This window comes from Aspergillus karnatakaensis (genome assembly GCF_047715665.1).
Source record: "Aspergillus karnatakaensis strain CBS 102800 unplaced genomic scaffold BJY04scaffold_89, whole genome shotgun sequence".
Taxonomy (NCBI): domain Eukaryota; kingdom Fungi; phylum Ascomycota; class Eurotiomycetes; order Eurotiales; family Aspergillaceae; genus Aspergillus; species Aspergillus karnatakaensis.
Window position 1 is genome coordinate 66,023 of NW_027395801.1, and position 25,975 is coordinate 91,997.

The 25,975-nt window shown below is 52.3% G+C and overlaps 11 protein-coding genes across 11 annotated transcripts; 3 read left to right on the top strand and 8 right to left on the bottom strand.

Moving 5' to 3' along the window:
* Positions 1-513: 513 nt before the first annotated feature.
* BJY04DRAFT_224389 (uncharacterized protein) lies at positions 514-3,188 on the bottom strand (the record flags this gene model as incomplete). The annotated part of the gene is made up of 5 exons (XM_073717959.1): positions 514-1,975; positions 2,023-2,244; positions 2,291-2,958; positions 3,017-3,121; positions 3,180-3,188. 5 exons carry the CDS (start codon positions 3,186-3,188, stop codon positions 514-516), a joined length of 2,466 nt encoding a protein of 821 aa, XP_073564896.1.
* Positions 3,189-3,344: 156 nt separating this feature from the next.
* nctA (negative cofactor 2 transcription regulator complex subunit BUR6) lies at positions 3,345-4,803 on the bottom strand. Its single transcript, XM_073709152.1, has 2 exons — positions 3,913-4,803; positions 3,345-3,860 (listed from the first exon to the last, which is right to left on the bottom strand). The coding sequence occupies exons 1-2, from the start codon at positions 4,454-4,456 to the stop codon at positions 3,601-3,603; spliced, it is 804 nt and encodes a 267-aa protein (XP_073564897.1). The 5' UTR covers positions 4,457-4,803; the 3' UTR covers positions 3,345-3,600.
* A 751-nt stretch (positions 4,804-5,554) lies between these two features.
* Positions 5,555-9,069, top strand: BJY04DRAFT_232959 (uncharacterized protein; the record flags this gene model as incomplete). Its single annotated transcript, XM_073719848.1, has 6 exons — positions 5,555-6,074; positions 6,132-6,241; positions 6,289-6,659; positions 6,710-6,962; positions 7,010-7,922; positions 7,977-9,069. The coding sequence occupies exons 1-6, from the start codon at positions 6,031-6,033 to the stop codon at positions 9,067-9,069; spliced, it is 2,784 nt and encodes a 927-aa protein (XP_073564898.1). The 5' UTR covers positions 5,555-6,030.
* A 30-nt stretch (positions 9,070-9,099) lies between these two features.
* On the bottom strand, positions 9,100-9,336 carry BJY04DRAFT_202687 (uncharacterized protein). Its single transcript, XM_073713244.1, has one exon. It carries the CDS (start codon positions 9,320-9,322, stop codon positions 9,107-9,109), a length of 216 nt encoding a protein of 71 aa, XP_073564899.1. The 5' UTR covers positions 9,323-9,336; the 3' UTR covers positions 9,100-9,106.
* A 700-nt stretch (positions 9,337-10,036) lies between these two features.
* On the bottom strand, positions 10,037-11,633 carry BJY04DRAFT_202688 (lysophosphatidic acid acyltransferase LOA1). The gene is made up of 3 exons (XM_073713245.1): positions 11,367-11,633; positions 11,055-11,298; positions 10,037-11,006 (listed from the first exon to the last, which is right to left on the bottom strand). The coding sequence occupies exons 1-3, from the start codon at positions 11,395-11,397 to the stop codon at positions 10,247-10,249; spliced, it is 1,035 nt and encodes a 344-aa protein (XP_073564900.1). The 5' UTR covers positions 11,398-11,633; the 3' UTR covers positions 10,037-10,246.
* Positions 11,634-11,948: 315 nt separating this feature from the next.
* On the bottom strand, positions 11,949-14,138 carry ilv3 (dihydroxy-acid dehydratase ILV3). The gene is made up of 3 exons (XM_073713246.1): positions 13,968-14,138; positions 12,485-13,890; positions 11,949-12,429 (listed from the first exon to the last, which is right to left on the bottom strand). The coding sequence occupies exons 1-3, from the start codon at positions 14,033-14,035 to the stop codon at positions 12,062-12,064; spliced, it is 1,842 nt and encodes a 613-aa protein (XP_073564901.1). The 5' UTR covers positions 14,036-14,138; the 3' UTR covers positions 11,949-12,061.
* A 181-nt stretch (positions 14,139-14,319) lies between these two features.
* Positions 14,320-17,294, bottom strand: BJY04DRAFT_202693 (putative protein kinase). Its single transcript, XM_073713247.1, has 3 exons — positions 16,853-17,294; positions 15,307-16,791; positions 14,320-15,253 (listed from the first exon to the last, which is right to left on the bottom strand). The coding sequence occupies exons 2-3, from the start codon at positions 16,766-16,768 to the stop codon at positions 14,706-14,708; spliced, it is 2,010 nt and encodes a 669-aa protein (XP_073564902.1). The 5' UTR covers positions 16,769-16,791; positions 16,853-17,294; the 3' UTR covers positions 14,320-14,705.
* BJY04DRAFT_167861 (uncharacterized protein) lies at positions 16,913-17,592 on the bottom strand. Its single transcript, XM_073709153.1, has one exon. It carries the CDS (start codon positions 17,345-17,347, stop codon positions 16,997-16,999), a length of 351 nt encoding a protein of 116 aa, XP_073564903.1. The 5' UTR covers positions 17,348-17,592; the 3' UTR covers positions 16,913-16,996.
* A 12-nt stretch (positions 17,593-17,604) lies between these two features.
* On the bottom strand, positions 17,605-18,762 carry BJY04DRAFT_202696 (protein transporter TIM23). The gene is made up of 2 exons (XM_073713248.1): positions 18,040-18,762; positions 17,605-17,989 (listed from the first exon to the last, which is right to left on the bottom strand). Exons 1-2 carry the CDS (start codon positions 18,631-18,633, stop codon positions 17,966-17,968), a joined length of 618 nt encoding a protein of 205 aa, XP_073564904.1. The 5' UTR covers positions 18,634-18,762; the 3' UTR covers positions 17,605-17,965.
* Positions 18,763-19,015: 253 nt separating this feature from the next.
* On the top strand, positions 19,016-24,439 carry BJY04DRAFT_232961 (THADA/TRM732 family protein; the record flags this gene model as incomplete). The annotated part of the gene is made up of 10 exons (XM_073719849.1): positions 19,016-19,170; positions 19,239-20,200; positions 20,248-21,208; positions 21,296-21,487; positions 21,537-21,765; positions 21,825-22,135; positions 22,181-22,695; positions 22,741-22,881; positions 22,929-23,551; positions 23,603-24,439. 10 exons carry the CDS (start codon positions 19,016-19,018, stop codon positions 24,437-24,439), a joined length of 4,926 nt encoding a protein of 1,641 aa, XP_073564905.1.
* A 474-nt stretch (positions 24,440-24,913) lies between these two features.
* Positions 24,914-25,915, top strand: BJY04DRAFT_224396 (uncharacterized protein; the record flags this gene model as incomplete). The annotated part of the gene is made up of 1 exon (XM_073717960.1): positions 24,914-25,915. One exon carries the CDS (start codon positions 24,914-24,916, stop codon positions 25,913-25,915), a length of 1,002 nt encoding a protein of 333 aa, XP_073564906.1.
* Between the last annotated feature and the right edge of the window lie 60 nt (positions 25,916-25,975).

Below are 25,975 nucleotides of genomic sequence, written 5' to 3' on the forward strand. Positions count from 1 at the left end.
TCAGCAGTGGAATCTTTTTTGTTTGGCGCTACGAAGTACTGGGTGATGTTGTAGCATACGAAAGGTCTAAGGTCTTCATGATCTTCCCCTTTTCTCTTCCCCACAGCCACTCTAAAATGAAACCTCCAGCAACAACTTGGTCCACAGCCCCAGCACTGCCAGAGTCAGACACCGCTCATCAGCTTGAAACAGCCTGTCAGTGTCAGCGTCAGCAACAAGGCCGTGCTCAATTTCGTGTCCCCCGAGTCGCATAAGATGTCGATCTTAAGACTGCTTCCGCAAACGGAAATGCCACGGGGTCTTCAGTCCAGCTGCCATATGCTATTCAACTATGTTCTCATTGTCTGAAAATTTACACCAAATTTATATGCATGAATAATGATACAGATGGGAAGTAAGCACGCGCGTGCTAGGATATCACAAAATAGTCTGTCTGTTACCTATTCCCAGAGTACTGCCTAACGCTGTCCAGCCAGGGAAGCCTGCTCACATGGCATGGCAATCAGGCGCACTTCACGCGCTGTCCATGTCGATGTCAGCCTGCGGTGAGATGACGTCCTGGAAGCCGGCTTCTTGGAAGTGAGTACCGCGCGCTTGCACCATTGCTGAGATTTCCAGCAGAAACTCGTATAGGATGACGACGTTGGTGAGGACGTGTCCGAGACTCACGGCCTCTTCGACAGTTTCTTGTTCGTCTGTTCCGATAGTTGAGAGATCTGCCTGCGGACGGCGGTCGACTGAAAATGGTGTCCCCAATCGCTTGCGTAGTTCTTCTGCTGCGGTGGCGCGGTCTTCGGAATGGTCGCGCGACGGCGGAGAGTGAAAAGTGGTGGGTTCTCGTAGCGGGGACCCGACAAGGCTGCGCTGCGGAGATGTCAGATTACGGAGGTCGCGTCTGCCGCGTCCTTGGTCGGCTCTTTGTGGTGTTTTTGATTGAGGTCGGTCTGACGAGCGTGCAGGAGTTGCGGGGATCTGTTCAGTATTGCTGGATTCCGCGACCGGCTCCTTTTCGAGATGCAACAGGTCTCGGCGGGCGGCGATCAGAATATCAAAGTCTGGCACATCCTTACGCCAGCCTTGCACTTGCTCCACCAGCCCACGCAAGATGGCAGTGAGCACTGGGGTGTCTGTGGAAGACCAGGTCGGCTCCCGATAAACAGACTGGACCTGCTCGAGGATGTCATGCAGTTCGTAGCTCTCGCTCAATGAGCCGTGAGACTTTGTGTAGGTGTATCTTGCAGTGTCCACGAGTAACCATCCGTCAAGGGACATAACGTGTGAAGAGGCGATGCTCATGAGGACTTCTGTCAAGGCCAGGTTCACAATGACAGTATTGGTAAAGAAAGACTCGAGACAGCGCGAGAGTTCGCGGACAATCGGGTCATCTTGGCGAAGTTCAAGAGGTGAAGTTTCCGTCTGCTCAGCTGTGTACAGCCGTGATTCGAGTATCCACGACGCATCTTTGAGATAATTGCCAAATGACTCATCTAGAGTCGGCTCGTCCATGATCGAGGTGGCCATTGTAAGGAGCTGCTCGAGCTCTGCGTTGAATGCGCCAACCGTCCGCTGTTTAGCGGGTTGCCCTGGGATGGTCCGGACCAGGGACTGCGTGAAAGAGGGGTGTCTCTGTAGAATGACGGCCAACAGACGCAGCGTCGCTAGGACGGTGGGGCGGTTTGTTGAGCGAAGCCCGAGGAGTGCGAGATCTCTCAAGTTAAATAGTGTTGGTGACGGCCTGGCCGCTTCTTCGGAGAAAGCAGCAAGCACATCTAGAGACTTCCGCCGACTAGCAGACATGTTCTTCTTCCTCTCAGCTATTTCCTCGTCCGAGTCGGAATGTGAAGCAAGCAGGAAGTGCAAAATCCGATGGACAAGGTCCTCTTGGTCCACTGAAGCGAGAATACGATACAGGTAGGTGAGAACTGCTGCTGTTGAGCCGCCTTCAACATCGGATGATTCTAGGAGGGAAGGGTATCTAGATCATATGAGTATCTTCGCGGAGACAATTCAGAATAAACTCACAGAAGTTGTTCCAGAAACAAGACTTGAAAGTGGTCCAGCAAGGTGGCCACTACCTCTGCTGATTTGCAGTGATCAATCGTATCCTGCCAGAAAAGTAAGTATGCCATAAAGGAGTCCATTGTCACCCCAAGCGCAGGAGGAAGGGCGGTGTCTTGGTGCGCGTGGTCTGAGTGCGCAATAATATGCGGAACGTTGGAATCTGCATCAAAACTAGACGTTAAGCTAGAAGTTATTAGCCCAGATTCCCAGAAACCGCAGGTGTGTTCACCTTCCAAGTTGACTATATAGCGCTCCAAGGCCAGTAGCCATTAGAGTCGCCAGGTCACTCTCAATCAACCACCTCTCTAGGTCCTTCGACCGCGACGCGGTCTCTATCAGATATAAAAGTCCTGTTCGGGCAAAGTCGCCCGCCCTGCCCGCATGGTGCACATAGTCTACCAGTAAATAAAACAGCGGGAAATCATCTGTTCTCATCGTACCCGCGAACTCAACACCACCAGTACTCTGATCGTCGTCGTCCGAGCGGGGCGCAAACCAAGCAGGGAGGATGGTAGGCTGGAGACGGATGTTGTTCGCAACGCCGAATAGCAATTCCACAAGCCGACCTTCAATATCCTCAGACTGTTTATCAGCACGGCGGACAAGATCCACCAGCGCACGCGCAAAAAGCCTGTTATCCACAACACCATCGACCTCCGAATCTATTAACGTGTTGAAGAATACCGTCGCTGAACGGAGTACGGCCTCGTCGTAGGAGGAGAGGGCGAGTTTGGTAACGGTCACGAATATTTGGGAGGATGCGGCGTAGGAAAGGCATGGATGGGGTGCCGGGCCTCGGGCTTCATCGCTGAGGACGGAATTTAGGCGTTCGATGCAATTGCGCGTGTGGACGGTGGCTTGCTCCGCGGGTGCTGAATTGCTGGAGCGCCAGATTTGCTGGTGACAGAGTATGGTCAGGACAGAAAATACTATACATCGGGAGCCGGCGACTCACTTGCAGGGTGTTACACGTTCGCTTAAAGGCAGTCAATCGCTCCGTGGGGGAGCTCGCTCGAGGGCTCTTTGGTGACGAGCGGGAGCCACCTATTATCCGAGACCACTATCTGCCGGTTAGGATAACGCGTAACGCGTGCAAAGAGGGTGAGGAATCCACATACAAAGTCCATGTTTCTGACAGTACTGCATGATATTCCTCCGGGGCAGCTGGAGAGATATAGGGAGTAGTTGGAAGTGCTTCGAGAGTATGGCCCTGTGATGACCCCGATGTCGAAAGGGGTATAGCGGGGGCGGCCCGACTAGGATTAGCTTGCTGATTGTTATCGCCTTATCGCACACCTGCTACAACTAAAAATGTTGCACATCTACAAATTTCAGAAGCAATGGAAGCAGAAGGGCCACAATGGTGTTTAGTGGCCGAATGATCACGTTGAAGAAAACCAAGATTAAAGCCCTATTCACATCGAAGATGCACGCCGCCCACCACCACAACGCCGAAAGAATATGCGCTCCATCCCGGTCTAACACAAAAGAAACGCTACCCATCATACCATAAAAAGAGAATATAAAGGGAGTAGTTTATCAGTCACTATCATCCTTCGGGCGCCGTCCTCCGCGCTTTCGTTTTGGCTGGTCATTTTGATCGCTTCCGTCGTCATCGTGCTTCCGTCCAGCGGGCTGATCTGGGACTTTGGCGATGATATCTGCTAGGAAATCCAGCACTTCGTCCTTGGCAACGGCTTGTTTGAGATGTGACGCAGTGACGCGTTTTGAATTCCGGTCTTTGGCCTCTTTGGCGGCTTTCGTGACGAGGGAGATCATGAAGAGCTCAAGTGCTTTGGCTGAATTCAGCAGATTAGTGAGGTTCAAGTGAGGATAGCTGATGATACGTACAGACTGCAATCGGGGTTACTTGCGCAACCTTTCCAACATCTTCATCCGCCTGCATGATGCGCTTGATACGCGCAACTGGGAACTTTGTTTTCACCTCGATGCCCGCGGCCGGATCTAACTTGGGAGGTTCTGGCTCCTCCGGGAGGATTGGCACTGCCACTGGCGCTGGCTCAATTGGTTCCATGAATTTTGGTTCGGGGATAGGTGCAGGCGCAACGTCGACTGTGCGCGCGAGACGAGACGATCGGCGAGCCATGTCGGCGTCGAAGTTGATTTCGGAGAACTGGGGAACGTCGATTTTGACGTCAGAGAAGGGGGGAACGTATTGTTGTGAGGCTCTCGGGGAGACGAGCGAGGGCTGTTGGTATTGAGTGAAGAACGGCGAAGCGTCGTAGGAAGGGCGATGAGCGCCGAATTGGTAGGTCGGTTGAGGCACGGCCGGAGAAGGAAGGCTAGGCTGGAAGGAGGAGAAGTCGGGAGAGCGCGGTCGGTAAGAAGAGAAGTCAGGAGAACGTGGTCGATAAGAGCTGTCTTGCTCTGTCATTGCTGGCAAAATCGGTACTCAGCAAGTGTTGCGGTTATAGTAGTAGTGTTATAGTCGCATCGACGACAGGATGGAACCAAGCGCGTCGACCACGGATGTCGGAACAGCGAGGTGTGTGTAGGTTGGTTCGGGGGTGAGAAGAGAGGATTTTCAATTACCTCTGCGAGCTTGCGAATCGTCGAAACCAACGGAAAAGCTCAAACGCCAAACGGATCTGTATTCTGTACTGGATGTAGATACTTAGATGGTGTTGGACCGACTGTTGATGGCCCAAGCTTCAAAAGTGCGTGGGCCCAAGGCAGATTGGACGGGGGGAGGACGTGGCGATAAGCCAGAAGAGAAGATTTGCAAGTCTTTGATCCGGGGGCGAAGGCCCTTTAGAGCTTTTAACCTTGCCTTGCCGCGCTAATTTTAAACAAAAAATCAAAATCCCTTCCCAATCAGATCCTGCCCTCAAATTCCAACCCTGCTTGGGTTCATTTCTCCTTTTCATTCTTATTTCATCCTGCTTCACAACTCCCGACTCTCAACTCTGTTCTCTTTCCTTTTGACCTTTTCTTCACTTTTCCCCCTTCTTTTCCTTGTCTCCTCTTCCATCACATGTTAGATATCCTACACTGACCTCGCCACCCCGACCAAACACGCTTGAATGCTGGATATTGCCCTCATTGGCCTCTCCCTCCGCCGTACACTCTTTGATGATGCAAACAACCTTATACTATCCCGAAAAGCCACCATAATAGGAGTAGCTTTTTCTTTCTGTTTCCCTGTTCCCTATTGCAATTCTGATGAACCTTACCTGCCCGCTTGATGATTCTAATCAACCTTCTCCCAATGTTCCCGTAGCACCTTCTTTCCCAATGATTTCGGACCTCTGACGCTGCATGATGATACAAAGAGCCTCGAGATGTAAAGGACTGGGCTAGGCTGAAACCGCCCACGTCATGGGATTGGTATCGCCGGCCTCAGAATCCAATAATCTACATCAGTGAGGGTCCAAAATTACTTGATCTAATCTGATATCGCGTCTGCCTTTTGTTGTATCATATCCTGCAAGCCCTAAACAATAATAATTTCGATATCTTCTGCATTCTGCACTATTCCCAGCGGGGCGATTATGCCAATCTCAGCTGCGAGCCTTCCCGGTCGGGTCTGTTATTGCAACACGCTCCCCGACTACTCGAAGACAACCAAGCTCTCATTTCAACTACGCGAAGTAGTCAAGAACGCAAGTTAAAGAATACTTCATGAATCCATGATGTTCCACGATCAGACATGGGAGAAACTGAAAGGCAAGGCGATATAGATAAAGAAGCCGGAAGGCTGTTCTTCCGGTCCGGCCTCCGCCTCCACTCCGACGCCAAATCGGCCGTTGCGACAGAGATTATCCTCGACCGACCTCAAGCCTCACTGCTTCTACTGATCTTCGCGTGACTATACTTTTGTTGGAAACCATGGGAGACTAGAGGCATGTCTTCGTATCTTGCCGCGTTGGCCTGCTTTTCCTTCTCCTAAGTGTGACCTTTGTCACTTGACCTTACATTTCTGGTGCCTGCGCAAACGCTCCCTTCCCGATGGCCGCAACTGCGCAGCCTTCGGGCTTGATGGACATTGCGAGGTGAGTCATTGTTGGACCCGTGTGCCCTTCATTCGCTCACAGACCGTCTTACTCCAGTTCCCTGACTCAAGATGACATCCCCTTCAAATTGCGCTGCGCCATCTGCAACAAGCTTGCCGTGAACGCCTTCCGCCTCCCTTGCTGTGACCAGGCGATTTGCGAAACCTGTACGCTTCCCGCGGTGTAATGTCTCTGCAAATGCTGATAAATATAGGTCAAACACTACTTCCCGACACTTGCCCTGTTTGTGCGCATACTCCGATCTCATCCGACCTCTGTAAGCCGAACAAAGCCCTTCGAACTACGCTCAAGGCGTTCCTTCGCACGGAAGAAAAGAAACGCGAGAAAGCGCGACAGGAAGCGATTTCGGCTACTCCCGATGAGGCGGAACCTGTGCAAGAGCCTGCAGTCCCAGAGGAGTCTCAGCCAGCGTCCAATGCCGTTGAAGAAACTCCAGTAAATGATGTAGCTTTACCCGCTCCGACTGAGGTCCTGGAAGTACAGCCCGTCGATAGTACGACTCCTGCAGTCCCCAAACCGAGTGTACCTCCTGCAGAGCAGGAAGAAACAAACGGCGTCCCTCAGGTACAATTATTCTTCTTAAAGTACCCGCATTCGGCTAACCAGCTATGCAGAATGAGACTCATGAGAATGGCGCGGCAGATGCCGCAGATCATGCCGTAGAGCAGAACGGAACTGGCGAAGATGCCGCGGCGATCGACCCGGCTCAACCATCTGAGCAGGAAGCTGGCCCAAATGCGGCCCCTGACTCCAACATGCCCAATGCGATGGGTTTCAACATGAACCCTGGCATGTTCCCGAACATGTGGGGGGCGAACCCGATGCAGTTTATGGGCAATGGAATGATGGGCTTCCCCAACCCCATGGGTATGTCTCAATCGAATCACCGCGTTGTCCATAACTAACACCCACAGGCATGGCTGGAATGGGTATGGACCCGAGTCAAGGCATGTTTGGAGGCTACGGGATGAACATGAGTGGCATGAATGGCATGAACATGGGCATGAATTTCAACGCTGGGCAGGGGATGTACAATGGCTGGGACGGCCAGAACAATATGTGGAATGGAAGCCAAGATAAATTCAATCCAAATGCTTTCGCGAATGGTATGGGCGCGCAGTTTGGAGACCCCTCTGGTTATGGCGGATATAATATGTCTCAACCCAACGGAGCTCAAATGCAGCAGCAGCAGTTTCCTAACCAAGAGTTCCAAAATGGCTACTTCGGCCCTGGTAACTACCGGGGTCGCGGCCGAGGGTATTACTCCGGTGGCCGTGGCCGCGGCGGCTACGGTGGTCATATGCAGTCTAATCCCCATAGTGCTAACGCCTTCCAAGATAATTCTACTGCTGACATGGGCCAACCCACGCAAACTGAGAAAGGCGCGGATACTACAGTCACAGGAGACAATCTTCCCACAGAGGGCAAGAACGCAGACCATGCGGCAGATGATTCCACTAAGGGCCTGGATGATAAGCCAACTGGCGATAGTCAAGCCGTACCTGGAACTAACACCCCAGAGGGACAGCTACAGGGCATTCCCACAATCGATAGTCTCGACCAACCTAATGACGCTGCACATATGGCCCCAGGCTTTGGTAGAGGTGGAGGATATATGCGCGGAGGCTTCCATGGCCGTGGCGGCAGTTTCGGTGGCCACCAGTTCCCAGGAAACAACATCCCGCCACGAGGACCAGGCGTCGAGGGTGCACCGGCTGCGCCTAGAGCAATGAGACAAGGTCTCCCTAATACCAGCGTATTCCGGCAGAGGAACTTTCAAGGACCAGGACGTGCATCTATGCCAAGGGTCACCGAGCCTTCAGAGACGTAAGATATCTTCCGTTCCTATATCCGAAGTACGCGCTGACGTCCATGTCCCAGACCACACCCCGAGCCAGCGCAAGATCAACCCACCCAGCCAACATCCCGATCTATCTCCAGAGCTAGATCGAAATCGCGATCCAGAAGCAGAACCCGCTCGCCCAGCCAATCCCGCTCAAACAGTCGTTCGCGCTACCGTCAGCGATCTCGAAGCGCTGAGAACAATGCGTCTGACCACGACCGCCGTGATCGGCACAGCCGGACCCATACCGACGACAAGGAACGACACAGCGCAGACGATAACCCTCGCACTAGGTCTCCCTCTGTTGAGTCTCACAGGTCCCGTCGCAGAGATAACGGCCGACGTCGCGATCGCCGATCACACCGGTCCCACCGCCATCGAAGTCGCAGTCGCAGTACTAGTATGGCTCGCAATGGTTCGGTCCGCGGTGAGGACCGTCTTGCCTCTATCGCGGATGAGAGTGTCGGCTCTAGGCGGAGCAGGCATGCTGAGCCTGTAGAGAGCTCAAAGTCAGGAAAGGACCGGTCAAGGCGTGGCGAAGACCGAGAAAGAGATAGGGATAGTCGCCGACGTGACCGTGACCGTGACAGAGATCGTGATAGAGATCGCGACCGACACCGCGAAAAAGAACGAGACCGCGAGCGTGAGCGTGACAGAGACCGAGACAGAGACCGTGACCGTCCCCGCGAACGAGATCGCGAACGAGAAAGAGACCGCAAACGCTCCCGCCGTGACCGCTCCCCCTCAGCCCTCGACAGCGACTACAACCGCAAACCGAAACGCAACCGCGAAGATACCCATCCATCCACATCCACAACAATTAGAGACCGACCTCGCGACCGAGACACAAAAGAAAAACCCCACCCGCAACCCTCCGAACCCGAAAAAGACCCACACACTCTCGAGCGCGAAGCCCGCAACCGCGAACGCCTCCTTAAGGAACAGCAACGCCGCGAAGCAATGCAAGCGGACCGCGATGGTGGCGGTGGCGGTGGCAGCAAATCCGGCCGCCGCCGAGACAGCCGCCAGGAGCGGGGTGCGCGCCGTTTGAATTATCAGTTTGAGGATGAGGATGACCATGTGAGGGCGGCGAGGGTTGAGAGGGAGAGGGAGGCGAGTCGGTGGGAGTAGGGGGGGGTCGTTGCTCTTACTTGCTCATACACTCAGGCTACCTCTGGGTATTCATGACTAGAATCTTCGTGTGTATCAAACCAAAAGTTTGCATATAGAGGCGTTTTACCCATCTTGAGAACCGTGTCTGCTTATCAGCGTCGTGATAGATAGACCAGTGCAGACGAGATGGAATTATAAGATGAGTGGATTGGCTAAATGGGTCTTGCACAGAGAGCATTGATATAGCAATTAGGTACCTAGCAGTCCACATTCCATCGAGATGAGTCGCAGAAAGAGAACGGTAAAAGAGAACAAATAGATAAATACAGAACTTCAAGTCCTCTTTGATTAAATAGCCAGGAAAGAAATATAGTAAACAAACACTAACTACCTCGTTATCACTTCCACCCCCTCCCCCGCTCCCAATCGGTATGCCAATTATACGCACCTAAACATATACAGACTCTATGTAGACTGAGTGTTCCGATGCATATCCAAGCGACATGGTAAGCTATTTCCATCAGCTGCATTGTAGAAACAGCGCGCCTGCAGTCACTCCTTCCTTCTTCCCTAGAGCTAGAGTTAGACTAGCCCTAACTATGACTCTGGTCTGCTCTACGCCGAAGTAGGCAGATACCAGGTAGGTAGGTATCCTCAACCTCAATTATATAGGCAAGTAAACTATAGCTTCGAGAGACAGTGTCTATATCGATGTGAGAGAGAGATATGGGTCTCTAGGCGTACGGAGTGATTCTGGAGACTTATCAGTCAATATATATATATATATATATATATAGCAAATGATGAAATCAGCGATAGACTCTTCATATAGATACAGCCTATATTCTATATGCATATGTGGCAGTTTAGACCAGACTAGCTTGTATAATGACCATCCATAACTGTGCAATAGTTAGCGGGGAGTCTCCGGGGGGTTAACCCTCTTCTTCAACTCTCCTATATACCTCCAGGGCTACGTTAGATGGCATGGAATCGCTTTTCGCCCTCGGATTCGGGGTTAAATAATGAGACTATATTGCGTACAGTGCAACACCTTTATACAACTCCTGCTCAAATACACGATACCCAACCTAATCGGGGGTGGGAGGGAGATAGAATGCCGAAGAAATCGAACCCGTAACATAGCTCGTTAGGTCCAAATCAATCGCCGCTCTCATTACTGTTGAGAATCCCACTACCAGATTCTCTTCGTCCGCTGCCACTCCCTCACAAACTCCACTTTCTCCTGAACGCCCAGCCCAACTCTCTTCCCTCTTCCTAATCTCGCGAGTGATTCCCCGACGGTATCGAGGAGGTTCTTCTCAGCGGGTGTAAGATCAACCGTCTCCGTCAGACCTGAACCCCCGCCCTTCTGGGCGCTGACTTCATCCAAGACGTCGAAGAAGTTAGTCTGGTAGGTCGATGTCTTCATTTTCTCGCTGACGCTGGCGCTAGCATGGGTGCTGTTTAGAATAGGCTCTGCGATGCGAACACGGATGTAGTGCGTTGGTTTGCTTAATAAAGACCAGAGGAAACTTAGATACGACCCTGGTAGCGGGGTGACCAGATCCTCGGGCTGATAGCGGAGGGAGATAGGGAAGATTTTAGCCTCGGGGGCGATGTTCGCTAGAGACGGAGAGAGAGGAAGGATGCCACGCCCGTTGGTGGTTGTGCACTCCGCAAACGCGACAATAGGTCGGCCGGGGTATTTGCGTGCCAGGGCGGCTAGACTTGTAGTCTTTGTTCCGCGCGGGGGATACCACTGCGGGGCGGAAAAGGCGCGCAGGATTGCAGTAAACAGGGAGATCTCCTCCACTTCTCGGGTCTTGGGGTATGATGCTGTGAAGATAGGGTCAAAGATTGCGCCGAGGTAGAGCGCATCGATGGGGGAGGTAAAGGAGGCTGCAATGACGGAGTCTTTTCCGGGGAGACGGGATTGTTGGCGGGAGAGGGAGCTGCAAATAATCAGTATATTGCTCCTTATTTTCTGTTGCAGTACTCACCCCTTCCGCACCCCATCAACCTGCAAATCAACCCACCATATGCTCGGTATTCCCAATATACACCACAGCGCGGCCTTTTTCCCCAGCGCTCCGATGGGCAGCCATTGCAGGATGAGGAAGTAGCTCACAGAGACAAAAATGAGGAACGGGAGACGGAATGTGAACAGGAATGCCCGTACAGGCAGCGGGCAGTATTTTGGGGAAGGCTGTCTCGATGCGGGGAGAAACGGTGCGATGCCGGATCCTGGTCAGTTTGTTAGATGGCACACGACACTGACGGAAAGACGCTCAAGGGCTGAAGGGATAACGTACCGCGATCGCGAAACTGTGAGAACTTCTCCATGGCCCGGATGTCGAAGAGTAGTAATATGTCGGTAATATGATAATGTGGTGTGCTATGTGGCCATTGCAGAGGGCGGAAATGCGGTGGACTTTATAGGTTTCGCGATTTCAGCTGAAAGTGACGGGTTGGCGAGGGTTGCTCCTGTCGGTAAAATTCAGCCTGAAGGACTGGAGGTTGCTCGTGTCACTGACTTGGAAACGCAAGAAAGAGGAGGACGAGGAATTGTGGGAGTGAGGTGAGAGTGGGTGTGACAGCTATCGCGATCTCTGCCCGACCCTGCTCAAGAGCATGTGAGTCATTGCCTTGATGCCTGAGGTTGCTGAAGCTATCTACCAGCATCGAAAAAAACATGGTCAACAAGAAGTCAAGGGTTGATCATCTCCAGCTGGTCCAGCAGTCAAAAATCCTACACAGGTTGCTATGCCAATTGTCTTGAAAACAACAAGCCGAAATGCCTGTTATGAAGCATCTAAGCCGTGTAGGGTAAGAAATTTGTTAGGGACTATCTTGTGAGGCTTTCTACATATGAAGGAATATGGGGAAAAAAAGAAACGCTTTTGTTTTCTCTAAATCTCAAACCAAAACAGCTAGGCTATTAAACATGAAAGTTCTTAAAAATTGTAGTAGATTATACAAAACCCCACCCCCATCAGTCAAACCCCCCCTAATCCAACGCATCCGTGATACACCCCGAGCTAGCATCCTTCACACACCGAGCATACTTGCCCAACGTGCCCCTAAGTTGCAGCCCTGTCTGCGGCAGGCGACCAGCCGCATTGTCCTCCTCCCATTGCTTCCGGCGCTTAGCAAGCTCTGTCTCTTCAACATCTAGATCAAGGACCTTCTTCTCCGCGTCGATGGTGATGACGTCGCCGTCGTGGACGAGACCGATCGGGCCACCGACAGCGGCTTCGGGGACGATGTGACCAATGAGGAAGCCGTGAGAGCCGCCAGAGAAACGACCGTCTGTGATGAGCGCGCAGGTGTTGCCGAGGCCGGCGCCCATGAGGGCGGAGGAGGGCTTGAGCATTTCTTGTAGAGGTTAGATGGATGTCTTCAGGGGATGGGGAGAAAGATGGAAACGTACCAGGCATACCGGGACCACCCTTGGGGCCGGTGTAGCGGATGACAACGACGGTCTTCTCGTCCTTGGTGATTTCGTTGCGCTCGAGAGCGGCGATGAAGTCGTCTTCGTGGTCGAAGACACGGGCCTTGCCGGTGAAGACTGTGCCCTCCTTACCGGTAATCTTACCGACGCAGCCGCCAGGGGCAAGAGAGCCGCGGAGGATTTGGATGTGACCTTCGGGTTTGATGGGGTTTGAGAGAGGGCGGATGATCTTCTGGTCTTCGGGGAAGCCCTTGACTTTCTCGAGGTTCTTGGCGAGGGTCTCGCCGGTAACTGTCATGCCGGAGCCGTCGATGACGCCCTCCTTGAGGAGGAACTTGAGGAGGGCGGGGGTGCCGCCGATGTTGTGGAGGTCGGCCATGACATACTTGCCAGAGGGCTTGAGGTCTGCAAGGTAGGGTGTTCGGTCGGAAACGGCCTGGAAGTCGTCGATTGTGAGCTTGATACCGACAGAGTCGGCGATGGCGATAAGGTGAAGGACGGCGTTGGTGGAGCCACCAGTGATGTTGACAACGATCATGGCATTCTCAAAGGCCTGGCGGGTCATGATATCGGAGGGACGAATGTCTTCGACCAGGAGACGGCGGATTGCTTGACCGGCGCGGACGCACTCGTCGTACTTGGCTTGAGATTCGGCAGGGTTGGAAGAGGAGCCAGTCAGGGTCATTCCCATGACTTCGATAGCGGTAGCCATGGTGTTGGCAGTGTACATACCACCGCAGGCGCCGCCACCAGGGCAGGCGTTGCGGATGATGTCGAAGCGCTGGGGCTCGTTAATCTGGCCGGTGATGTACTGACCGTAGGCCTGGAAGGCGGAGACGATATCAATGTCGGCATTGTTCTGCATGGATGCGCAGCCGGGCTTGATTGAACCTCCGTAGACCATGATACTGGGGCGGTTGACACGACCCATAGCCATCAATACACCGGGCATGTTCTTGTCGCAACCCGGGATACTGATGTTGGCGTCGTACCATTGACCGCCCATGACGGTCTCAATGGAGTCGGCAATGAGATCTCGGCTTTGCAGTGAGTACCGCATACCGCCGGTACCCATACTGATTCCGTCACTGACACCGACGGTGTTGAACTGAAAGCCGATAAGACCGGCCTTTTGCACACCTTCGCGGACGCGGTTGTTCAGGTCCATCAGATGCATGTTGCAGGGGTTACCATTATACCAGACAGATGAGATGCCGACTTGAGCCTTGTTCATATCCGCCTCTGTGAGACCAGTGGCGTACAGCATGGCCTGCGAAGCACCTTGAGAGATGGGCTGTGTGATATGGCGGGAAACCTTGTTGAGGGCGGGCTCATCGTCGCTAGCGGAGGCTTTTTGCCTGGGGAGGGTAGTAGAAATTGGGCGTCTGGATAGATTACGAGTTAGTACATCAGATCAAGCAATGTGCCGCCCCTCGTGAGTGCGCAATGGGAGGAGAGGTACATGGTAGCTCGGTTAGCCAAGCTCCGGAGAGCTGAGGGCATGCGGCCCCGAGTCTGAGAGAGAAGCATTGTCGTCTACCCAGATACAGCTGCTGTTGGATATACGGCGCTGCGTCACACGAAGCTTTTATAGGAGGGGAGATTGAAGCAACACTAGATAGGTGTTCCGAGCGAAGAGGAAGGTTGAAGAAAAGTGACGGCGATGTGAACCTCCAGACGATCTCCGCAGCGAAGTCGGGGCCGGAGTTGCCTTTGCTCTCCCCGACCGCCAATCATCTGTGGGGCTTACTAAGGGTGTTTATCCTTCTCCGGATAATCCTTCAGCAGCTTGCAGGAGTCTGCGTCAAGCATTGCTTGTTTTCACAATTACATTAGTAGCATGTTATCGAGGTCTTACCCTGGAGTCACCGAGGCTAGAACTATTGGCAATTGGTTTTCGATGGGAGATGTGCTCGGTGGGAAGGCCCACAGGGCCCAGATTAATCCTATGAGCAAGGTCGATGTTGTAATCGTATTTCTTAGGTAGAATTACATATAGGCATGCGCATACATATATAGCTAGTTTCTAAGGGTATAACATAACATCACGATCTAGCCAAAGCTCATCTCAGACGTAGCCGGCCCCCGCCGACCCAGTATCGTGTATCACATATAACATAAACTGAACGTGTACTCGAGAAAAAGAGACGAAAGGAAAAGAAGATATTACACCGTGGTAAAGAAGACATAGAGACCAGCTCTAAGGCACCTCTTTATCACCCCGTTTCAGTCCACCAGCGACATCAATTGCGTTCTCCACCCACTCGTGGTTGGCGATCTCGTCTATACCCTTACGCTTGGTACTACGTTTCAGTAGAGACTCCACACACTCTCGGGCACCCTCGAGGTCTTTGCCTTTCTCGGGATCCCATTCGCCGTCGCTGTCGGCGTAGCGGTACCATGACCATTCACACCGGGCGATGCGGTGTGGAGTGCGGGCTCTGAGTTTGGCAGGATCGCCTCGAGTGCCGGGCAGTGCATCGAATGGAAGACGACCTTCCATCATGGCGTAGAGCAAGACCCCAAGGGCCCAGCCGTCGGTGGAGCGACCGTCATAGGGCTGACCCATCAGGATTTCAGGTGCTGCGTAGTCTCCGCTTCCACAGCGCGTCTGTAGGAGCGGGCTCTCAGGGGGCTCGGGAATGCGCCGAGAAAGGCCCAAATCGCTCAGCGTAATCACGGCGCAGTCATATGTGCGCCAATCAGTGATCTTTTGTAAGGACTCCGTCGGTAGATTAACAAGAACATCTGCAAGAGGAGCGATTAGTATTTGTATGATTCAAGGGCGGGGAGATGCTTACTCTCGAGCTTGATATCCCGGTGAACAACGTAATGTTCATGCAAGTGACGTACGGCCGCTACCAGCTCCGCAAAGATACGACGAATGAGGCCAGGAGTTAGAGGCCTGGTGTTGTTCGAAACAAACTCGAACAGGTCACCGCCAGGGCAGTAATCTAGAACCAAAAGCGCCCGCTTCTCATCACTTCCAAAGGCCTTCAGTTGCACTAATGAAGGATGGTTCAGTGATTTGAGAATCTCGACCTCGCGCTTGAGAGAGACCTCCAATCGCTCTTCATCGGCCCCTCCCGCTGGTCCGTGGTCAATTATTTTGATTGCGACCAGCTTCTGTGTTGCCGGCACGTTCCCGGAATCACCACCTTCCTCCAGTTCTACACGAACAGCCAACGAGACCTGACTGAAAGTTCCATGTCCGAGCTGTCGGAGTTTGCGATACAGACGAGGTTGCTGCGTTCGAGTTGATCGCACCGAATAGAACTCCTCTGCGCTCGCATTTGACGGGTGAATGATAACAGGCTCATTGTCACCGACACCGTATCCACTGCTACGCGGAGGAGAAGGGGGGCGGACTGTAGGCAGAGCAATACCACGGTGAACGGCAAGATATTGTTCTCGGTGGAGGTTGTTTGACTTTGAATCAGTGCTCGAGGACGAGACTATCCCTTGGGGCGCACCGGTTCCAGAAACCGCAACTGGCCGAGGTTTCACGGGGATGCTTCGACCTTGTGGAACGTACTCGCTTAGACTACGATTGCGCGCATGTTTCGGAGCAGCGGGTGCGTCCACAGGCTTGTCACCGCTAGTAGTCTCTGTGATAGCGGGTGTTTTAGGCCGCGATCGAGGGTCTGAGATTCCGGGCACCTGCGAGGGTTCAGTAGGTCGCAGGCTCAAACTCGAGCCCGTTCTTGAGAGCACCGAAGAAGTGCGAGACAGCGACTGTGAGTTGCGCCGCCCAGGAAGTCTCCATGGCGATGCGCCACCGATGGGTGACGGCAGAGGTGTTATATCTCCCATCGCAATTAGTTGTGGAGACGACAGGATAGACGCGGGAGAGAGGGAGCCCCCACTATGACTGGTCCCTGCCATCAGCGCCCGCAAGCTCGGAGTCCGATGCGGAAGGCTGCTCGCGGAGGTACTGTGGTGAACAAAGGGGTCGAGATCCCGATTGGGACTATACTTGTGAGGGCTCAGTTGACGAGGGTTCGAGATATCGGTCCGGATCTGCAGCGACGGCAGAGCGGGCGCTTGCGGCCCTTTATAGGTCGCATCTTGTTTCGAATCCGTCAAAGAGACATCGGTGTGATGAGGCACACAATGGAGGCTTGCAGGGCCTGGATTCACGGTGTCTCGTGAATGGGGCTCATTGTCACTCGAGGCCGTTGACGCGCTAGACCTGTGTAACTCGGGATAATGAACGGCGGGCCCTGACCTATCGGTCGGTTGAGGAGTGTCTGGGTGAACCATCGGACGAGTTAAAGCCTGGAAAGCTGCATCCAAATTAGAGCCCTTCTCATCGTTAAACTGCATTTAACGAAGTCAGAGCCATACTTGCGAGAGCGCGCGCGCGGGTGTGATCGGGGGGTTCTTGTCGGAAACTAAAAAGACCCCTCGGGACAACCCCAGATAAAGTAGCACGGAGGCTGAGAGCCCTTGACAAGGGACAGAAACGGTCCAAACAGCGAGAACTGGTGCTCAAAGCATCAGGACGTTTTTTGAGAACAAACAAAGGTGGCTTGAAGAAGCCAGCGAGGCGCTGGCAAAGCAAGGCAGGAGGGAGGATGAAAGCGGTTGGGGGCTGGTGCTGGTCTGGTGGTCTGCAGCACGGCCGATAGTAATCAAGAGAGAAATTAACCTGCTAATCAGAGCAGATCCCAAGAGCAAACAGCGACGTAATCTGGCGCGGAGTAAGATTACGCCAGGAAGTATATAAATAGATCCCGGGCGCAGTTTAAATTGAACTTTCTGCAGGCGCTTGAGCCCTTTTCGAGTCGCTTTCGTGTTGATCCTCGAGTAGAAGAAGCGTGAAGAAGGAAAAATTGGCATGCCCACGCGGGGTCAGCTGATGTCTTGATTTGGTTCGGTCGACGTAACTGAATGCTGCTCTTGGTTTAGCGCTCCCCGCATTCAGTGTCCAGCCCTGCCTGATGAGGAAGGTTACTGTCTGTTTTGAGCTGCCAAGGGTCTAGCTACCTTGAGTATACTCGGGGGAGTATAGGAGTGCTTGCGGTCTGAGTCAGACCAGATCGGATCTCACTTACCTTACAGATCAGATACAAAAGTAGTCAGCCTACTTGCTGCAATGACGTATCAATTCAAGATTCATTGTGCTCCTGACAACATTAAAGCGCTTGGTAACGGACGGAACCCTGCAACAGTTTTCGCCAGCAAGAACACAAACGCAGGAGACTGGTATATGTACAAGAAAGTAGCAAACCCCATGACCATGCCCGTTCCCAAAACCATGGACAATGCTGTGAAGGATGCGTTGAGCACCAGAGTGAAGAGACTGATAACAGCCAGACAGTCGTTCTAATAGTAAGTATATGAAATGGTAGATTAAAACACTTCCCGCTTGCCGAGCCAGCACCTGTGGGTTCTAGACTACCAGACCAGGTGTGGTCGACTCAAGTGGGCGACGAAATATAGTTGTTGAGAGCACATTTATAGAATAGCCTTCTTCGCCACCTACCAAGGTATTAGCCAGGACTAATTTAACAGAATCAAGTTGCACTTACACTCCACACACCCGCAATACCCGCCACAATACCACCAGAGATGAGCATCGGCTTGACTCCTCGAGTGCTCTTGAAAACCATACCACTGACAGCACCGGCAGCAATGCTGTTCGCCGCGTCATGCTTTCCTCGCGCGTAGCCAGCGAATGAGTTCAGACCGTTGTAGACCATAGCAACCACGCCCGCGGAGTTTCCAAGGAAAGGTCCTCTCCGTGTGATCGAATTGAGAACACCGTTCAGGCGAATTTTGGGAGGCGCGGACGCTGGTGTGCGGCTCAAGCCTTCAGCCATACCCCATACTCCTCCCATTGCTAGCGCAGTGATATAGGTTGTTCCAGTTCCATAGCAAAGATCGTCTGACCAGCCTCGCGACGGGAGAACGGATTGTGAGCCGGGAAGCTGATCAAGCGCGGAATCTTCGAGTGTGATGTAGTCGAGTGTATCTTGGTTCAAGCCAGCGAGGGGATGAAGGCTAGAAGGGTCAGGGATGGCAACCTCGGAGAGGAATGAGGTGGCATCCGGCGCGGAAGCAGGGTCTAAGGTGTCAGCACCTTTCGACTGTTTGCGGCCGCTGAAGGAGTCCCAGATGGGCATTTTGGCGAGGGTGATATGAGATTAAGAGAGGACTAAAATACAGATCGAGAAACAGAAGAGAACAAGATGATGGAAGGTGGTGATGCGAGCTGCGGTCGGGGTATGGTGCTTTTGACGTCGCCTCCGAGTTCGCCTGCTTTCGAAATCTGAGGATGCTCGGGGATAAAAACTTCAGTCCCGTGATCAGCCGGTCGGCCGGCTGGCGGAGAAAGGTGTGGCCGGCGCTAAGCCGCTTTTGTGGACCCGCCTTGAAAATCCACAAGCGGCAAAACGAGATGGGATCCAGTGATGGCGGGGATTGGGTGACGGAGTGCATCTTTTTCTTTAAAGTTCGACCTTGTCGACTGGCTTGCTAGCTTGGATATGCAATTCAAAATCAGTCATGGCAATTGAACCTATGAGCAGCCCGAAGGCCCCTGCCGGGCCTATAGACATGGAGCAGATCTCCCAGAATATACAACTACTCCCCGAAGCCACCCTAGAGACTATCGCTAAGGGTCCGCTGGTAAAATTTACTCGTACATGCACCGATATTGAGTAAGGCTGCATCCTAATTTCAGTGATTTGGTCGATGTCTCCGTACGTGCTTCTGACTTTCTCTGCAGAAAAACGACGAGGCTTTTCCAATCCCTCGCGCAGACATTTGGGTCAGCATCTATCTCTCAGAACCATACAACAGCTGCATGCAATGCGTTAAGCGCCTTTCTCGATGCTGCGTTCGTCTCTCAGTGCAGCGAGACCAAACAACTGGCCCGATCGCCGGAGACGCTGATATTAGTGTTTGATACCTTCTTGACCCGTTTCAAAGATGTAAAGCCTAGACCCATGAAGCAGGTCCTGGAATCACTGGCAGTCATCCTAGCAAAGTCTCGTGATGAGCCCCAGAGGCCTGCCATTCAAAGGCAATTTATCGACGGCATTCTTCCTAGCCTTATCCTCGGCGAGCCTCGATCTCGACTGAAGGCTTCTATCATCGCCTTGGAGACGTTGTTGCGCAAGAACGCTTTTCTACCCACCGAGTTGATCTCGCTGGTGGACGCCTGGCTGCTGCAGAACCCAGTCCAGTGGCCATCCGTACTGCAGGAAGAATGCCGACTATGCTCAATTGATGTTACTCAATGCTTGGATCGACCTCCTGAGATAGCAGACTTTCAAGTCACGTCAGGTGAAACCGCCCTTCAGATCCTCTTTCTTGGAATCTTGAACCGTTCCAAGGCGTTTGAATTGGCGGCATCCTCTGGAGAGGTAATGGCAACTTTCTTTAAGAAACTGGAACTGCCATCCAATGCTGGCTTATCTAGCGAGGACAAGAGGACTATTGCCTTGGCTTGGGTGAAGCCGGTCAAGTACTTTCTCATGGCTAATCTTGACCTATTGGAAAAGATCTCTAATTATATTCTCCAACGCCTATTCGACCTCAGTGCTAGCGGCTTCCATCACTTTCTGGACACATTGCCGCTGAAGAGCCTTCTCTCTGGTGACATGAGCAGCTCTTCATCAGATGAACTCACAGTTCTATTCGCGTGCTTGCAAACAGGGAAGAAGGTTGGACTTGTTCATGAAGATCGTAGGTGCTATAGTAGAGATTGACGAGCCCTGCTGACAGTGTTACAGATTACTTCACAAAATCGCAAACCACAGACGATAGTGTCTTGGTTCTGACGAGCGAATTTATCGGGCAATTTCTTTTCCACCATGACTTCAACATCAAGATGGCTGCCCTATCATTGCTTATTACAGCCCCATCGACAACAAAGCCACTCTCTTCCACGGCAATAAGAGTGATTATTAAGAGTCTGCCTCCTCTCCACGCAGAGTCTGACCCATGCACCAGGGGAGAGATACTAAGCATGGTTCGTGGCTTGATTGTCCGCTTAAAGGGTGGCGTCCTCGCCAACATAGAAAACCCAGTCGAATACCGGACAACACCGAACAAGAAACAACAGCCTGTATTTGCGAGGGATGATGAAGAAACTCGCGCTTGCATGGAAGACTATTTGGCATTTTTGACGGCAGACTTGCGAACCACTGCCTCTTACCATCGGCATATCATGTCTCTAAAGACGATACACCTTCTCCTCCAGTCCGGACTTGATGAGCGGTATATTGGCGTCACCTTTACGAAGCCTGAACATCGTGAAATCAACTGGAGATTTCATATGGAGATTTTTGGGCCAAGGCTGTTGCGACTATTGGTTGACCTGCTGATGGACCCTTACGATGAAGTGCGTGGGACAGCTTTGAATCTGTTGAAGCTATTCCCCCAATCCGTGTCGATGAGCCCCGCTGGACGGAGTGCACAGCAGCCTGAATTGATTACTGCAGTTCAAAAAGCGGAAGTACTAGCCAGCAACACTAGTAGAGCTGATCACGCGGATACAGTTGCCCGTCTCTATCATATCATCTTCCATATCGCAGATCAAAGCGAACCGGGAGATACTGATTGGTGGAGCACTAAACTCGGGGTTGTTGAGTTTATTTTGAAGAAGCTAGAGGATAAACTATCGTCTGAAGAGGGTCTTTTCAACTCGTTTCTGCGTGATGCGCCGCTTCACGGTTATCTTTGCGCCTTGCGGTATGCATCTTAAAGTCTGTTAGTTTATCATAGACTGACAGTGCATAGATACATCGTCTCGTCTGCAAACTTTTACTCACTGGTTAGGGTTAGCGGCTCCGAGCATTGGAGATCAATCAACACAAGGATCTCCTCAATCTGTGACAGGATCTGGGACGAGGTGAAGCCACATTTGTGCATTGACTCTCCGGAGGGTCATGCAGCTGAGCCTATCGAAGACCTCAAAGTCGGCCCGAAGGATATCCTCTCGTACTCGTGGCGTGCGCTGCGAGAGTCAAGGTAATCTCTTGAAACTCCATCAAGTCTATTATAGGGCTAAATTGAACAGTATGCTTGTGCACGCTACACTCTCTAATGAGAGCTACGGACCAGAGGGCGAAGCTGGTCTGACAAGAGACGACTACGAGAGCATCGGGAAGAGTAGCTTCACCCAACTTGCTGAACTCCGTCACAGGGGTGCTTTCTCAACCGTCGCCCAAACATTCGCTTCTTGCTGCCAGCGATGCGGGCAATCCAGTAACCCGGACATCGCTGCACTTCCTCTATTCTGGTATCAGGTACGTGACTCATCTTTTATACCGGCAAGACAGACGGCTAACTGTTTTTGCTCGTGTAGGAGGCGAAGAAGATCATTTTCGAGACAGCTTCTAAGCTTACGCGCCGCTCTGCTGGTCTTCCAGCTCTGATCGCGGGAATTCTACTCTCAAACCCAGGCGGGCAACTATTCCAACTGGTTCTTCGCGAGCTTCAAGAGGTAGCTCATTTGCCAGCACAGCTTGGAGCAGAAAACCAAACTGTTGAACTACCCCAGGTTCACGCGATGAACTGCCTTCGAGAGGTGTTCACCAACGCCAAGCTTGGGCCACACACAGAAGACTTCCTCATGCCTGCGTTGAACCTTTCTGCTGAGCGTATGGGATCACCAATGTAAGTATCTTCATGAACTTTTGGAGCATGTGCTGACAGCTCTAGATGGGCACTTCGAAACTCCGGCCTCATGCTTTTCCGCGCCCTGATGAACCGTATGTGCCGTAACGACTACCAAGGCTTTGGAGGTAAATCCGGATCAGAGCCCGGCGCTCGAATCTCATTCCAGAAGTACCCGGGTCTTGTGCAGCTGCTCTCAAACCTTCTTGCGCCTCCAAAGCTAGCAAGTGAAACAGAAGAAGCAGATAGTGCTCTGGTCACCGAACGGGTCTTTCCAGCGCTAGAGCTGATTGCAGAGAAGATCCCAAACGCCGCAGATACGGATGATGCAATGCTACTTGCTCTGATTCGGGAACATTTGAAAAGCCCCGTCTGGGGCATTCGGGAGCATGCGGCGAGGGTTTATGCTTCCTTGTTGGATAGACCTAATATCCTCGGAGAAGTTAGGGAGCTGCTTAATGCGCGTGATGTTGGAAATCAGAATTACCTGCATGGCGAGTCGCTTTGTGTTAGGTACTCGCTTCGCCGGTTTGCGTTTACTACCTCGGCTTTCTGGAATGGTAAGTTCCGTTTGAGGATTATGAACTGCGGCTAATATAGTATAGAACGCATTGGGGAGGTCAAGACGGCTATCAAGGCTGTCTTTGCGGCTACATATCCTGTTGCCAAATCCCCGTTCGTGGCAACGACTTTGTTGGAGATGCTGAGCGACGCTGTTGAGAGAAGCATTGATTCTGGGGCGGAAGGTACGACATGATCTTATAAACCAGTGAAGGGGTACTAATTTGGCTAGGTGATGTGGTTGATCTCTTGGACTTTATTTTCGACACCTATGAGATCTATGATTGTCTGGACTACGTTTTCGACTCTAGTAACCCGTCGTTCGCAACCCTAAGCTCAACCCGTGCATTTTCTCTCCTGCGCAGACAATTAGCTTGGATCACATTCCTGAGGGCGCTTACAAAGAGAGATACAGAGGATCTACAGCCTTTCATCCACAAAGTCGCTTCGCTGGATCCCAATGCCTGCCAATGGGTGCTAGAGCGGATGCACGAGGTGTTCGAGTCAAAGGAGAAGTTTACCGATAAGCTGATCAAGCTCTATGCCTCGATCGTCCTGGCAGAACTTCCTCTCGAGGTCAAAACACCTGCTATCTCGAACCTCGCATTCTACCTCCAAGTTGCGCTCGAGTCCAAAGATGGACTAGCAACGATCGCATTACCATGGGATGATCTATCAAGGCACGTCAAAGTAAACTCAACGAAGAAAGGCTTCAACCGTGACCGAGCAGATGCGGATCTCCAACTCGAAGGCTGCATCATCGGTTACAAGTCGGTCACACCAGGATACTCAATCCAACAAACCGAGATCCAGGAATGGGCAACACGCCTCCGCTCTGCACTCAGCGAAGAAACAGTAAGCCCACCCCAAAACAATACAAACCCTAACTGTACTAATTTGAATCAGGAATTCACAACCCGTCACGCAGCCGCAACCTCAATCGCTGCAATTGCCCGCGCCTACCGCACCCCTGGAAAACCAGCGCAAGTAGACCCCATCTTCCTGGAAAACCATCTAATTCTCTACGACCTCCTCAACGACGACGACGAAGAGCTTCGTGATATCGCTGCCTTAACGGCGTCCTGTATCCTCTCTTACTCATCCGTTTCTCCTGACAAGGCAGTGACTCTGTCTCCGCTAAACGCAAGTGAACTGTTCGCGAAATCCATCGCGCAGAACTATAGTGACTCGCAGGTCCTGTTTACCCACTCTGTACGGTATATCCTTGGGTTACAACCGAGAGTCGGCGACTCAAGCTCGAGCTCGAGCAAGAGTACGGGGACACAACTTGTTCCTGTGCAGGTTACCACGAGCGAACTTCGAAAGGAGAGTACGATTCTCTTTGAAGAGGAGAAGCAGAACCTCTTCATTGAGTCTATTCGCGAGATTGACGTTTGGTCGTCGGTTTTGACGAAATTGAATAAACCTGCTTATGATGAGCAGCTAGTCAAGGAACTATATACCTGGATTTCTGATGGGCTTACTGCTTTCTCGGATATCCTTGCTTCTGAAGATGGCGAGGATGGACTTGTGGGGTGGATGGCGAAGCCAGAGGCTTATACGCTTGGTGTGCGGCTTCTTAGCCTGGCTGGTGTTTTGATTTCGAGGGAGGTTGGCGACTTGGGCTTGCTTGGGGATAAACAGGGTGTTCTGAAGGAGAAACTGCAAGTGTTACTTGAGCGTGGACGAGTTGGATTGTTCCATGCGGATCTTTTGGGGAGGATTGAGGTGCTCTTAAGATGAAATCGATAGATGGAATTATACCTTGGATGTGGATAAAAGTTATAGATGGGTGTGGTATAGAATTGGTCTGGTGTACACGATATTCGGATCAGATTGAGGTTTTGTGGGCAGGTGGAAATGTGCTCAATGTCTTAGCTCTACTTTTTACTACTCAGCCTTGTTGACCATTGCAACACAATCATCATCATCTTACCTGCACCACCTGGTCTACCGCCATCTCTACACTCGTCGACATGCAGCTACCTCTCTGGCCGTGGTTTGCCTTCCCTTGCCCGTCTCAGGCTGCTCCACGCAACAGTGAATCGCAGTGATCTCGGAGAAGTAAACCACCCCCTAAATCACCCACTCATCTCATCTCAATACACCCTCTACAGAGCTTCCCTAACACACCCTGACTCCAAGTTCTTCCACCAGACCTCATACCCGTCACTTTCTACGCCCTTCATTGAGAGAACCGAACTCTAACCAACCACAATGCACTCCAACGCCCTAATCGCAATAATAACCCTCACAACACTCAGCACAATCTTTGCGATATGGCTATACCTCCTTCGCCTCCGAGTAAAGCTCACGCGGGATCTCGCCGTCCACCGCGCCGTCTCCCAGAAAGACCGAATAAGGGCCGTGCAGGAGGCTAGTGCACATGCACAGGCTCGTGAGCAAGCCCATGAACACGCCGCTGCGGTGGAACTAGAGAGAGCAAGACGGGCGAGAGCTGTTTCGAGGGCAAGGGCGAGGACGAGGCCGAGAACGAGGAGTCGGGGCCGAAGTCGCGGGAGAAGTGAGAGGAGAGGGAGGAGTGTTTCTAGGGCGAGGGTGAAGAGGCAGGTTCTTGAGGAGTTGGAGAGGGAACGGGAACGGCAGAGGGAAAAAGAAAGGGAAAGGGAGCGGGAGAGGTCTACGAGGGCGCCAGATCGAGATGAGCGGAGGGGGAGGTCTACGAGGAGTGAAGGGAGAAGGACACAGACGCAGGCACCGGCGCAGTCAAGAGCTGGCTCTGTGAAGCCGGCGCAGACGCAGACGGGGCAGCAGGATTGGAGTTATGGACCTCCGGATACTGGTACAACTGCTGAGCAGCCTCAACAGCAACAGCAGGATCAGGCTTCGGTTCAGGGTGGCTGGACTGCGGATAATGGCGGCGATAACGGTGGGAATGATCAGAATAATGGGGGCTATTATTGGGGACAGGATAACGGGGGAACAAACGATGCGCAGGACACATCTGGCGGTGGAGGATGGGCCGCTAACGATGCTAACGACAGCAACAACAATAATAATAATGATAACTCTGGAGGGGATAATTATGACGCTGGAAACAACGGTGGATGGAGTGCCGATGGCAATAACCAAGCTGAGACTACCAATGTTGGTGGGGAGTGGGGCGCAGACAACAACGATAGCCACAACAACAACACCAACAGCAATAATAATGAGCCGGCTGCTGATGAGGCTCCAGCGCCGCAAAGTGGTTGGTGATCTAGATAGTGAATGGATTGGTGGTGAGGATGTTCCCCGCGGAAGGCGGTGAGACGGGGG

Excerpts from the sequence above, each read along its gene's own strand:
- nctA (XM_073709152.1), bottom strand. The coding sequence starts at position 4,456 with ATGACAGAGCAAGACAGCTCTTATCGACCACGTTCTCCTGACTTCTCT. Across the intron at positions 3,861-3,912 it reads AGTAACCCCGATTGCAGTCT|CCAAAGCACTTGAGCTCTTC; the intron begins GTACGTATCATC and ends TGCTGAATTCAG.
- BJY04DRAFT_202687 (XM_073713244.1), bottom strand. The coding sequence starts at position 9,322 with ATGTGGACTGCTAGGTACCTAATTGCTATATCAATGCTCTCTGTGCAA.
- BJY04DRAFT_202688 (XM_073713245.1), bottom strand. The coding sequence starts at position 11,397 with ATGGAGAAGTTCTCACAGTTTCGCGATCGCG. Across the intron at positions 11,299-11,366 it reads CTCACAGTTTCGCGATCGCG|GATCCGGCATCGCACCGTTT; the intron begins GTACGTTATCCC and ends CAAACTGACCAG. Across the intron at positions 11,007-11,054 it reads GTTGATGGGGTGCGGAAGGG|CTCCCTCTCCCGCCAACAAT; the intron begins GTGAGTACTGCA and ends GATTATTTGCAG.
- ilv3 (XM_073713246.1), bottom strand. The coding sequence starts at position 14,035 with ATGCTTCTCTCTCAGACTCGGGGCCGCATGCCCTCAGCTCTCCGGAGC. Across the intron at positions 13,891-13,967 it reads TTGGCTAACCGAGCTACCAT|ACGCCCAATTTCTACTACCC; the intron begins GTACCTCTCCTC and ends TAATCTATCCAG. Across the intron at positions 12,430-12,484 it reads GGGTGGTCCCGGTATGCCTG|AAATGCTCAAGCCCTCCTCC; the intron begins GTACGTTTCCAT and ends AACCTCTACAAG.
- BJY04DRAFT_202693 (XM_073713247.1), bottom strand. The coding sequence starts at position 16,768 with ATGGTTCACCCAGACACTCCTCAACCGACCGATAGGTCAGGGCCCGCC. Across the intron at positions 15,254-15,306 it reads CCGGGATATCAAGCTCGAGA|ATGTTCTTGTTAATCTACCG; the intron begins GTAAGCATCTCC and ends CTCCTCTTGCAG.
- BJY04DRAFT_167861 (XM_073709153.1), bottom strand. The coding sequence starts at position 17,347 with ATGCCAATTTTTCCTTCTTCACGCTTCTTCTACTCGAGGATCAACACG.
- BJY04DRAFT_202696 (XM_073713248.1), bottom strand. The coding sequence starts at position 18,633 with ATGCCCATCTGGGACTCCTTCAGCGGCCGCAAACAGTCGAAAGGTGCT. Across the intron at positions 17,990-18,039 it reads GTATTGCGGGTGTGTGGAGT|GTGGCGAAGAAGGCTATTCT; the intron begins GTAAGTGCAACT and ends ATACCTTGGTAG.